The sequence below is a fragment of the Electrophorus electricus genome, chromosome 4 (genome assembly GCF_041902795.1).
Source record: "Electrophorus electricus isolate QZ-2024a chromosome 4, ASM4190279v1, whole genome shotgun sequence".
NCBI lineage: Eukaryota > Metazoa > Chordata > Actinopteri > Gymnotiformes > Gymnotidae > Electrophorus > Electrophorus electricus.
In genome coordinates, this window is record NC_137500.1 from 25,242,254 (window position 1) to 25,255,876 (window position 13,623).

Genomic DNA, 13,623 nt, shown 5'->3' on the forward strand with positions numbered 1-13,623 from the left:
CATATTTAAGGTTAAACAGGCTTCAGGGTTATAAAAAAGTTATTGAGTTTATAACTTGATAGGTCTTTCGACAACTTGCAGGCGCATTTGTTAGGCAATGTAGGACATTCGCCGGATGGTCTGACTGATGCATCGCCTAATTGCAATGCAAATATAACGAAAAGCAAAATGTCTGGAAATTTACCTTGAGCAAGAGCTCGGAATATTCCTAAAAACTACTATTCACAAAGTGATCACCAAATCCAGTGTGATGCTTGTGACTTATAATATATACGCAATATTTAGCCAATATGAAAAACCATGTATGTAAACACATGACCTAAGAACTGTAACGGGGGAGGAGTGATATGCGAACACACTTGCGAAGTGCCTGCGCCTTGGAACAAAATTAAACGGAGGAAGCCATAATGTGAACAACAAACAGGATAGAATACATGAATAATAAGTTTAATAACAGAAACAGACAGGTCAACAAGGTGAGTACGGGAACTGGAAAAGGGCGTACACTTAGGGAAGACTAACGGAGAATAACAATGATAAATATAACTAGAAATAAAGGGGAATACACAGAACTGGGTTACTTATTGCTGACCAACAAAAACACAGACAGTACAACAGCGAACAGCAGAGAACTAAACAAGGAAAGCAACATAGACAGCGATGGTAACTAAACAGGGTACGAGGGGAGAGATTAAACGTGAATATACTAAACACATGCGAGCGAAGCGCTAGGACAAACGAGAGCCTACCAGAAACACAATGACCGACAAACAAGAGACTCGGAAACAAGGTTTAAATAGAACAAGAACTAGCCACAACCTCGGAACAGACGGTGACAAAGGGGAGGAGACACGGAACCATCGAAACTGACGAAAACCCGGACGTGACTAGGTTGCTATGGAAACGGGGATCGCTCTGGTCTGCGGGTGTGACAAGAACTAAGACCCAGAGCAAAGAAAAACAGCCGTTTATAAAGTATTTTTGCACGCTGAATTCCAATATGTTTTCAGGCCTAGGAACATAAAAGAACAAAGTCGTCAAGAAGGATGGAGAATATTTTCACCAAGACAATAATCAAAATTTATAGACACCCAAAATTAGTTTGAACTATAACTGATGACCAGCGCCTCCACCAAATGTGCAGAATCTGAATCTCTCTCTCTCTTCTCTCTCTCTCTCTCTCTCTCTCTCTCTCTCTCTCTCTCTCACACACACACACACACACACATACACAGATAGACATTGATAATCACGTTTTATTTTATTTCTTATTCTACACTTGCCACTCATCAGCCAAAACTGTCATATTCTCAAATATTACATATTCATTTTCTAAATTCACAAGCTTAATACTTTTAAGGCTTCATACTTCTGCATACCACTGTATTTTTTCCCAAAATAACCAAGCATTCAAAACAGAACATCATCTCAAAACGATAATTTTCTTTTTCTCTTCCAATTTATAGAATGCTACAGTAAAAATGCAAAATTAGCTTTATTCAACTATTGACATTTGAACTAAAATCTTCAGCAGACTGGGTAGCGTCACCCTCCCACCCAATGGCGTCTCTCTTCCGCTTTTTTCTCTCAGGACCTGGTTGCATAGAAGAGTCCCCAGCGCTGGTCTCCAGCCTCACATCTCTGAAGCTTTTCTGTCCAGCCATTTACAACGGCTTCATAATCCTCCCGGGAAAACTCCTGTTGTCATACAGTTCAAAGCCACATGCATCATGTTTATGGTGTATTTGTAGACTGTCATATATTTTAATGCATGAGTGTTAATTATTTGGAGGCTCAAGAAGTGATGAGTTCAAAGATATGCATCAGAATAAACTTTTGTGCCACACCTCTTAAAATGTTACATACGTAAGGGTTGGTGCCAGGCCAAGGCCCTCTCCAGCCACCAGAGGGAGGCCTTGAGCCAGGCACGCCACAAATCAGGCTTAACACCCAACAGCTGCCATTTCTTCCCGTGGTGTCCTTTGTTCTCCCTTTTTCCATGCTCTGCATGGTGTTTAGTTTTTTCCTTTTGTTTCAATTGATCCAAGACCTAACTGTGCTGCACATGGACCCACTCTTGTTAGAGGGTGGTTGCTAACCCAGTAGGCTGTTCATTACCTAGCTGACCTGGATTTGAGGCCACCTTACACCATAGGTGTTTTTGTATGTGTGTTGGTTTGTGTATATTTCAGGACAGAAGTGTCCTGGTTAGGAAAACCAGGAAACTTTATTTCATCAAATTTTCACGTGCTACATGTTTCATTTAAAAAAAAAAAAGAAAATGATATAGTATAAATAGTTAATTATATATATATACAAGCTGTGACCATGTTTTCATTCACCTGTATAAATTCATCCTTAATCCTCTCTGCCCTTTTCAGCTCATCTTTTATCACTTCAATGAACTGGGCAGTTCTGTCTTCAGCTCTCACATCACTGAACCCTGCCTCTTCCAAGACCTGAACACACACACAACACGCACAAAGATATAAACACAAACAGACACAAACAATTATGTATGTGAAGAATATTATTGTGACAACTGACATGTTAGGTTAGGGCTGCACAATAGAGACAAATGACTATAAATGCGACTATATTTCTACAACTTGCCATTGATTTTTTTTTTTTTTTTTTTTTTTTTTTATAATTTATTAACCATTGCTTACTGACAAATATCCTACAATTTATTAACCATTGTTCAATTTTGACCAAAATTAGATGTTGGATCATGTGACTGTAAACTGCCACAGAAAACCAATCTAAGATCAGGATATTCACAGTGCACCATTCTAAAATTTTTTTATATTTGTGAGATGCCTCATTTGCATATCACAGCCTTCTGTTGTAATGTGGACATGAGGAGGACGCAAATGCTGAGAAGATCAAGATTTATTAAGGGTAAATCCAGAATCAGAGTTGATAAAATGGTCCAGGGTCAAATTACCCACATGAACAGTACCGGGAAACATTGTAAACAAAAAAATCAAAGCAAAAACACATGATAAAAGTATGGGGAGAAGGAAAACAGGCTACAGTGTGGAACACAAACTACAAGAACGCAGGCAGTGTAAACAACGACAGCCTAGAACACAACTGAGGCGTGTGGACTAACAATGAGACAAGACCAGGGAAACACAGGGTGTACATCCACAGGGTCATGAGGGACAGCAAGATGGCAACGAGAAGCAGGTGAAACTAATGATATGGTGAAAACCAAAACAAGCACCAAACAGGAACGGAGAAAATGAAACGAGAACGTGAGCCGGGGAAGACATGGAAACAGATCACTAGGAGGGGCCAACCGTGACATCGGTGATATTATAATTGCAAAGGGTAATATTGCCAAAACAACAAATAGTAAACTACGTAACCCTAGGTTAGGTTTTCTGCTATCTCATAAAAGGGTTATATACACACAAAATATAAAATATTAACAATTAAACAACATTTAGACAAAAGATAAAAAGGGCAATATTTAGACAGCACTTGCACTGTCAGTTTACACTTTGGACCATGTGAATCATTATTCCAGTCATTTCCACCTGCTTATGCTGTTTTTTAAGTTGTGGTCTGAACCACATTAATCATGTCACTGTCTAAATATAACCATCGTAAAATAACATATAGCAAAACAAACAAAACAAAAAATCATTTTGATATGTTTGCTTGGTTCCACTGGTAGTCATGAACCCTTAGAAGTATTACATGGGGCAAGATGGTTTGTCATGTTTGTAAGGGTGCATCAAGAATCCCACCACTCCATAAAGAACACTTCTTAAAAGTGTATGCTGTGCTGTGGCTCGAGTATGTACAGGGTGCCACTCTACATTTAAGTTTAGGTCTTCCTCACCATCCTAAAGCCAGTAGCAGGCAGATAGGGAAAGCTATAATGCAGAAACCCTAACCACAGAGTCCCAGACATATTCTCTGACATAGCATGTAAGCATAACTGTCCTTTATAGACCTTCATTTCATACAATAATATATCACTAACCATAAGAAATAAACGTTTTCCACCTCAAATCTCACAAGATATACAGTAACTACTTTGAATAAGACTGCTGACCTAGGTAAACTTTCCTTTCCCATGCAATGAATAATATTTATTAGAGTAAGAAGAGCAACACCTACAGTACTGTACAGATGAGTATTTTTGACCCATGTGTGTTCACTGTAGTATAAGGGTTTATACCTACTGTACTGGTTAGGATGTATTCTATGAGTAAATGACGAAGCACTTTTGTAAGTCACTCTGGATAAGAGCATCTGCAAAATGCCGCAAATATAGATGTAGAGTACCCAGTGGGTGTGGCTCACCTTGCCATAATTCTGTGGTGTATACAGGATGTAGCCTCTCTGGTTAACGTAGTCCTGGAAAGACGGAGTCCAAGGCTTTTGTCCACAGCAGTAATCACTGATTAGGACCTTACCACCTGGCTTCAACCATGTCTACACACACACACACACACACACACATTATTTCACACCAATTATAGTACCAGAGTGAAACAGAAAACATGATTTTAAGATTAAATATAGCATTAGCCCTTTTTTAAAGTTAACCAGGAGAGGGCAGTGCTTTCCACTTTTTTTTTTGTTTTTTTTTTGAAATCCAGCACTAACTACTGTACCTCTGAGGTTTGTTTAACTTGACACTACTTCAACAATGGCACATAAACACACAAACTCACATGAAACTTTCTGAAGAGCTCAAGCTTGTCACTGATGTGTAGAATAGTGTCTCTGCTGTATACTACGTCAAAGGACTTCTGTGGAAAATTTCTCTTAGTAGCGTCCGACACCTCGAACTGCACCTGAAGTGGAGTGAATGTTCTAGTCGCAGAAATCCCTCCGAGACACAAGCATAAATATGCTCCTTCAAGCTATTTTGTGTCGTGTCATCTCAGAGTACTCTTTGCGCACCCTTTGTGATTGTTTTGTGAGCAATAGGCTAAACCATTTCACTCACCAGCGGGGCATTCTCCTGCACTGCCCTCTCCATGGCAATCTGCACCATGTTTGCTGAAAGGTCCATTCCCAAAACCTCCACCCCAAAGTTCTATTGAATAAATAATAATATGGAATAAAGGGAAGTAGAGATATTAAGGTGATCGGCACAGCAATTTTTTTTCCCATTGTCTCGAACAGAATTCCGATAACTGATATCTGACGAAAGCTGGTCAGGGTGCCCATGACTCACCTTGGCCATGTAGAAATCCCCCCCCCCTATTCCACAGCCCACGTCAAGAACCTTTTGACCTGGCCTCAGATTCAGCAGGTCAACAAACTCCTGAAGAGTTAAAGAAAAGTCACTTAGCCATAAAGAATCACAAGCAAAAACACAATTAAAACATAATCAATAAAGCTGAGGTATATTTAGACTATACTCAGGTATTCTAACTGGTATCTTGTCTTTGAAGAAGGTGATTTATTTTGTATGTTTATGGGGACTTGTAGTATCTTATTTATTTAATTCAATTTCTGCATTCTCACAAAGTGTTGTGTGTGATACACAGAATATGCTGCGATAGGTGTCTAACAATTCCCCCTCAAACAAAACTGTATGTGAATTAGCATTGTTCATAATAACACCATGGAAATCTGTACATCCCCAAAATGTTGTGTTAGAATTAGCATTAGAAATTTAGTAGTATCAGTATACTTTGTATTTTGACCGAAACATTTCAGTCACTTAACCATTGTACTTTTAAACACATTAATGCAAATGCATATGTATAGAATATGTCTCCACTTGAAAACTTGGAGGTATTGTTTTTGTAATTCTGTGATAGTTAGGAGGTAGTTCTGCCCCCACATGCAAAGATTAGAATCCTTAGAAATCCTTTCAAAATATGGAGCTAGAAAACAAAAGCGCATCTAACGCTGCCTTTTCCTCAAGCTTTTGACCTCTTTGACCCCGGGGCTGACCTTGGTGGTGCTGGGTCCGCCAGTGCTGACATAGCCGGAGCCGAACATCTTCTCATAGCGCAAGATGCCCTTGCGAGAGTACTGCTGGTTGTCCAGGAACTGCTGGAAGGTGCTGAAGCCACCCTGGCTTTGCTGGACCACGTCCCGACGAGCCTTCTGCATCAGCCAGCACACCTGGTTCTGGTTCTTCTTCATCTGGATGAGGGAAAGAGAAAAAAGAGAAAAAGAAAGAGATACCTTGAGATGGAGAAAGGGAGAAACACATACTCATTTATACCTCTGTTTTAATATTGCTATTCCCTTAATCACTGTTGGCTTGTCCTTAAAAAAAGGTATTTATCCTAATGTGCCAGCAGCAATATAGAGAAAGAATATGATTTAGTTAATAGTTTTAAATAAATCAACTTTTTAACCTCCACTTTCCAACTTTGTCTGCATTATAAAGCCACTACATGCATGATAATCATCTTCAGTGATATTCTTAAATATAGAACACAAACTCTAACTGGAAACATTCATGACTGGGGCTTTTCACGTGATATCTACATGATATCCCAATTAACATAGAAACATTCTGAATCGTTACCTTGATGTAGGTGTGCACATTTCTGCTGAGGATGGTGTCAAAGCCGTAGATGTGAATGCCCTGTTCTCCGGACTCCTCCCATGTCACAGATGTCATCAGGTGGTTATAATGAGCAGGTGTACGGTAGTGGGTGGGGTTAAAATCTCTCTTACAATCTCCTGCAAAAGACAAAATACAGTGATTTAGAAACTTTTTAAGAGACCAAACATAGCACATCTACAAGCTTGACATACTGGTATATGACCTTAGCTGTAGATTTTTGGAACCAGTGCTTAACTTGTCTAAATCAGTACACAGCATCTTTATTAAACAGAATTTACACAGCCCCCCAAAAATCCCACCGAAAACTATAGTTATACACAGATGCTGCTGTATGATGTATGCTGCGGACTATTTGATGTTTTGAAATGCGATTAAGGCATACTCTCATTATTGCATACTCCATAACATCCCCAAATAAGAAATATGTAAAAGATTATTAGTTTTCATGCAGCTGTTCTAGAAAGTTATTAGGTTACCTTAAATCCTATCTGAAAATTTGTAATTTTGTACCGTAAATGTAAATGTAAAATATAAATGTAAATGTAAATGTAAATGTAATTTCTGCAGAACCACTGCAAACCTAAGGGTCATAATACCGATGAAGGCACATTCTGCACATCTATCTTTGGCACAATTTAATCTCTCAGGGCCTGCTCATGGTCCCACTGGTCACCTTGTACGGCCTGCTGCGTGATGTGCGAGTTTGTCTCTGTTTGTGTGAGTTCTGCCCATGTTCGCACACCTGCACAGGCTTCTGTGTCTAATGTCTGCATGTATTTAAACTGTTGCAGGAGAGTGCAGAGTTGTCGGCTTTTGTTCATGCTAATGTTTGGCTATGTTTATGTTCGACTATGTATTCATGTCACGGTAGTATCGCACACTATGTTTGTAACCTGTTGTCTGTGTTCACCTACCTGGTTATTTGTGAGTGCTGATATGTTCGTCCTTCGTGTGTGTATAATAAATGTCAGTTTACGTCAAGAGAGCCTGTGTGTCTCACTCCTCACCCTGCAGCACTCGGGCCATTACAAACCACCGATAAAATTACTGAAACCAAGCTTTATCTGTTTTAATATATTCTCCTTGCAAATAATGGTTAAGACTTACTTTAAAATTTTACCTGACTTTGATGACAGAGTGCTAATTGTTAATGGTTGTCCAGGTCTATTCACATTATAACATGCACCAAAACACTGATGAAGATTATCAGTTGTATTGTTGGGTACAAAATCTATTGCTTTTCATGTTTTGTGCATTTTCCCTGTTCTAACTCACCTGAATTTTTGATACTTATTTCATGTTTTTAATCACGTATGTATTTTTCTTTTTATGGCATCCTTAAACTATAGCTTTATGTACTAAAATTAAAATTGCTTCCATGGATAAAAGTGCTTTTCTCTTGTCAACATCATCTTCCAATTGCCAAAAAGGTAGTTTAGATGAAAGGCTTTAATTCTAATATGGCTCTAATTAAAGAACATGGCTTTTTCAGGGCTGGAACTGGAACTTAATCCACTGGTACAGGTCATTCAGATTAACCTGATTGGTGGAAGCAGGACTCTCTGAAGAAGAGGTAACCTCCTGGGCGGAGCCAAGACAGCATCTTCTTTTCCAATGAGATCAGTTCTTCTTCACTCAGATACATCAGAAGCCAGTTAGAGAAGATCAAGTCAAAACTAAGGGAAGGAAACCAAGCATTAATTTTCCCCCAGCTATCTCTGTATTAGGTTTTGGTGTAGAATAATTTTATTCATTTATTTAATCTTTCAAAGCAGTAATATTAATTGCATATTTAGAGGCAAATATCTTAAACACTGACATAATAAGTATGCGGACATATTGTAAAACTGTTAAAGCTGCATCCACAGCTCTCTACCCACCTGCTTTTTGCCAGCTCTAGTTGTGTGACATCAGCTTGAATGAACTTTGCATTGCCAAGGTGACTGTTGTCTTTTCTGTTCTTTTCCACAAAGTTCTCCATAAAGTCTACAGCTGTCACATGATTCACTTTGCCAATGAGGTGACTTGTGTAGCGCCTGAAAAGGTCAAAGGCCGGGTGTGATAATGGGACAGTGAATAATGGGGAATGGGAAACGTTAGTGGTAATGCTACTCACTGTTATCGTAATTATACATGTTTCAGTAAACATGCATAAATTATTTAGAGATGCATTTATTTTAGTTTGTTTGTTTTTTTGTTCTCTCTAGACATTAAATAGCATACTCACAAATAAGGCTATTTTTGATAAAGACTTATATTTCTGCAGGTTTGCTACCTATTGTTACACTATGAGCGAGGCTTGAATGGGAAACTCAAAAATGTTTTTTTTTTTGCAAATGCAAGGAAGAAAGAGAAAAGGGGTTTCTTTGTTACAGACAGAACATCGGCTCAGCAACCATCTCTATGGAGGCCAGGAATGTTCCACGTGAAGCACTGAACTCGGGCACCTGTGGGGTTTAAATAGGAATAAGGCTAAAAGGCTAAATGTGTGTGTATGGGGGTGTGTAATGAATCAATAAACAGGTGACTTGGACCAGGAACGTGGCTGTGTCTTGTGACTGTTGGGTGTGGGCTTGCTGGATACAGACTGGGAAATGACACCCCCCTGATGGCCCTGCCAGGGCCAGGGTGTGGGGCAGCTCAGGTAATGAGGAGTGGGCCTAGATGGATGGGCATAGTGGAAGGCACTGATGAATTCTGAGTCTAGGATCCAGCTTGCCGGTACCCAGCTCCATTCTTTGGGCACATTACCCTCCCATTCCACCAAATATTGCATCCTCCCACAGCAGCAACCTGCAGCTGCCTGCATCCTTATGCCATGTGTTAATAAGGTGCTAATAACTGACCTCAGGCAGACTGGACTCACACTTCTCCAGTTTACAGTACAGGTTATTCTGCAGGAGAGTCAGGTACCCAGCAAGAGACATGTTGGTCCACAAAAGGGGAATAGATGTCATCGTGATAAACAATGAAGCATCGACCTGGGTATTCAGGAGGACTTCATTAATAAATCGTTAATAAATGCCCAAAAGATGGAAGGTGCCATGGAAAAGCCATAAGGGAGAACCAGGTACTCATAATTGCCAGAAGAAGAGCTAAAAGCAGTCTTTAACTTTTCACCTTCCTTATCCACGATGAGGTTGAAGGCATTGTGTAGACCTAACTTGGTGTAAAATTATGTGCCCTGAAGTTGTTCATGGGCTGTGGGGACAAGATGCAATGGATGAAGATATTTCAGCAGGAGGGTGCTTAGATTTATGTAATCTTTTCATTATGAAGATGCACTGGTTCAACCTGGGCTGCTGGACTCCGCACTGGTGGGATCGATGTCCGTGGGGGTGAGAGAGGACAGAGGGACAAGAGATGGTTGTAAAATGTGGCACGGACAACCACCTCGTCCAGGGTCCGTGCCTCCTCATACCCCGCTTTGGATGATGAAGACAGCGTAGTCATTAGTAGTCCTGCTGCAGTGGCAAGTTGGTCATTACCAGCACGATGCCTAAGGTTTTAGCCTTCCCTGTGAGCCTGCTGATGACAAATGTTATAGTACTTTGGCATGCTCTGGCATTTGTGGCTGTTAGTCGAAGATCAACTCGCACTGTTCCAGGAACCCCTCTCATCCCTCAGGATTCCCATCATACACTTCCGGGGTGGCGATGCGATATGCAGAAACAACAGAGGAAGAAGAGAGGACAACTGGTCCACCAGCCGTAGCCAGAGGGCTCGCAAAGAGAGCCTCAGCACAGCTGCCTAACCTGTCCAGGATGGCTCATAAGTCAGCTAGCTCAAGTCCTTGGTCCACCAGTACCTGCTGCTGGTGACTGATAATAGCTCCTACCCAGCTGACAGCCTTGGAGACTGATGCTGGACTTGCTGCACTCCCTTGATCCAGCTTTGCATTCTGTGACACTGTGCAGGGGCAAGAGATGAACTCAAAAAAGGTTTTATTTGCAAAAGCAAATAACAGACACAGAACGGATGCAGAAAATAGGCTCTGCAACAGCCTCTATGGAGGCTAGGGATATTCAATGCAAAGAAATGAAATCGGGCACCTGTGGGGATTAAACAGGAGAAAGGATAAGGAGAAGGTGTGTGTAAGGATGAGAAAGAGGTAACTGGGACCAAGGAAGTGGATATGTGTTGTAATGGGTCTAGCAGGGCTGGCTGGATACTGGCTGGGGCGTAACTACTACAGATGTTCTTTCTTGAACAACTTTAACTCTATTACAATGGTTGCATTACAAAACCCAGACCTGATTGCTTCACCTTTCACCCATAAATGCAGAGTGCCAAAAGATGTTAATATACTACTATTTTGTTACTGTTACTATCAGTAAATATAAACAAACAGATTACCTATTTGAGTGTTGGCAGAGAGGTGATATAGGCAAAGTCCATGGACTGCCCAAAAAATGTGACGTATGTTATCAAATATTAAACATTATTGAATTTATCACCATCATCCTAAAATAAAATAATATGGTGGGTGGCTGGCTATGGCAATTGATAAGCAACCACAAAATAAAAAAATTAAAGGTACAGCGTATTGATATATTTATTTCTCTTATACATAATTAATACACAAGTCACTAGGCAGCACCTTGAAGAAAGAAGCATGGGGTTATTTTTACATCACTGCAGTGTTTCCATACTCACAACCATTCCACTCAAAGTGATTTTGGAAGTGACTCTTTACAGGGATCTGAGAACAGTTTTTCTAGTGTTTCCGTCTATAATTTGGATACGGGAGGATGATTCAAGGTCAGTGTGAAAGAGCAGCTCTGATATCCACTGTCCTAAAATAGGACTTCGTACGAGCCCATGCTGACACCTTCAGTCCTCACTCACGGTTTCACACAGACAAATACGAAGCGCAGATTATTATGCACAAACACCCACAATAAAAGTACGGCCAGTGTTTTATTGATCTGATGAGCAATGTTCATGCTACTTTGGCTGCTGCAGCAGGACAATGGAGTTCAGGTCCACCCACTTGGGTCTGAGTTACAGGTCCTTCGGTACCGGTCTGGTTAGAAGGTCACTTACCCAATGCCGGCTCCCAGCTCCAGGACGTCCAGGCCGTCCAAGCTGGGCAGCAGCTCCAGTATCTCGGGGAGCTCGTATTGCGTGAGCTGCTGGGCATTGGAGTCCAGCATCATCTCCTCGACTGTTGCACTCTGGGAATGCTCCTTCCAGAACTCTGTCATGTTGGTGCGCTCCGTACCTGCAGAACAGATCCGTGATCAGAGCATGCCAGGAAACAGAACGGAAAGGGCAGAGCTAAATTAAGATGACTGAAAATTCGAGCCTTCATACAGTTTATCGTCTTTTTAAACAATGGACTTAATAAATCGTTATGCTGAAAATAAATGACTTAATTTATTGAAAAGTCAGTTGCAGTAAAAATCTACCACATCTCTGGTACAAATGAAAAAAGATATGTGACAGTAAATTAGTGTCTGCTACAATTGAATTTCCCCTTCATTAGAATAATATAAAACACAAATCTGAATATTAACAAACTGAAAGAGTCATTTTGCAGTTTATACTGGTGTTGTTACAAATCCTGCAAGATGTCTATTAATTCAAAAGTCATTTCTTTAGAATATTAGGCAAACTCATTTATTTTCCAAATGATGCATAGAGCTACTTTTCACAGCTATCAGTAATTACCATGGTTAAACAAAAAACAATGACAATATTTTACAATAGAATGTCACACATGATATATTTAAGTTTAATTGGACAAATTTCAGATGCAACCTTAACGCACACTCCAATGTGGCAATGTTAAAATTCCTTTGTCCCTGATATAGCCTATAATACAATAAATACCCTTCTTCAGGGCTCTCAAATATTTGGCAAATAACATTCTCACACAAGAACACAAGTAATATGATTACATCAGTGTTTAAAAACTACACTGGCATGTCAATAAATCATAATCCCATATGCTGTAATACACTTAAATTAAATTTTCAGAGTTCAGGTGCAAACTTAAACCAACACACTGCAGTATGGCAGCAGTAAAATTCATTTGCTGTCATTCTGCTGGATAAAATTTACTGCTTAAATATCGGTTGTTGAAGTCGTGATGAATCATGGTAAGCGCTGAAAATAAAACCTGTCAATCAAAATGTTGTATCTCCCAGCTAGAAATCATGCTTAAATTCTATACAAAACGCCTCCAAAACTATTATATCCGAACTTATCTTCTCGTTTTGAATTTCACTCCTACCTTTGTCCATAATTAGTGATGGAAAAGTTCAAAACTACTATAAAATGTCAAATCAATCAATCAATGTTATAGACGTCAGTTACTACACAGAATAGTAAATGGCCTATAATGTCTTTCATATAAAACACATGTAACAACGGGTTTGCTCCTTATACACCCGTTATATTGGAAACAGCCTGCCTGTTTCCCTTTAAATAGACCTGCTATTCTGTTCCATATTAGTGGTGCGGGCTGAAGAGTCTCATCCGGCCATTCGGAAGCTCGGAAAGCGAGGGGAGGGATATATAATAATCTGTATTATTCTGAGGGGAGGGATGCATGAATAATCACGTTAAAGACATGGGAACGTCCCATTTGTCGGATATGGCGTGATCCCGCGTATCTCTTACCTTGTTCTCTGACGCTAGAGTCTTTATGTCAGTGGTATTCAAATCTGGACCTCGAATCCAAATCCGATGGTGTAGGTTGTACTCGCTTTTAGTTGATTAAATGATTAATGTAACTCTCAAGTAAGAGAATAGTGGAAAATCGGTCGGACCTGGAGGACTGGGATTTGAACACCACTGCTTTGGTTGAAGCTCAGAACGACGCGTATAGGCGTGCGTTAAAGTCGTTTTGCTGACGACCACAATCTGATTGGTGCTAACCGATAAAGGAGCAGGAACCGAGAATTTATATTTTCTGAAAAAAAAAAAAATATATAGTAGTGAAGTAGTCACCACTTTCGTAATGATGGCTAATAACGGATTATTGTTATCTTTTATATATATATATAAAAGATGCGTTTAAAGGAAGTCAATATTTTGATGTTTATTTCCGCATATTG

At 39.9% G+C, this 13,623-nt stretch overlaps 1 protein-coding gene across 2 annotated transcripts; it reads right to left on the reverse strand.

Moving 5' to 3' along the window:
• Nucleotides 1-950: 950 nt before the first annotated feature.
• pmt (phosphoethanolamine methyltransferase) lies at nt 951-13,370 on the reverse strand. 2 transcript variants are annotated; one of them, XM_027009628.3, is made up of 12 exons: nt 13,187-13,370; nt 11,606-11,783; nt 8,440-8,595; nt 8,099-8,235; nt 6,518-6,675; nt 5,932-6,126; nt 5,204-5,293; nt 4,973-5,062; nt 4,695-4,817; nt 4,321-4,452; nt 2,343-2,459; nt 951-1,698 (listed from the first exon to the last, which is right to left on the reverse strand). In XM_027009628.3, the coding sequence occupies exons 2-12, from the start codon at nt 11,764-11,766 to the stop codon at nt 1,588-1,590; spliced, it is 1,470 nt and encodes a 489-aa protein (XP_026865429.2). In that variant the 5' UTR covers nt 11,767-11,783; nt 13,187-13,370; the 3' UTR covers nt 951-1,587. The 2 variants fall into 2 exon arrangements, with proteins under 2 accessions (XP_026865429.2, XP_026865428.2); XM_027009627.3 differs by lacking the exon at nt 13,187-13,370 and adding an exon at nt 12,798-13,025.
• Nucleotides 13,371-13,623: the final 253 nt, after the last annotated feature.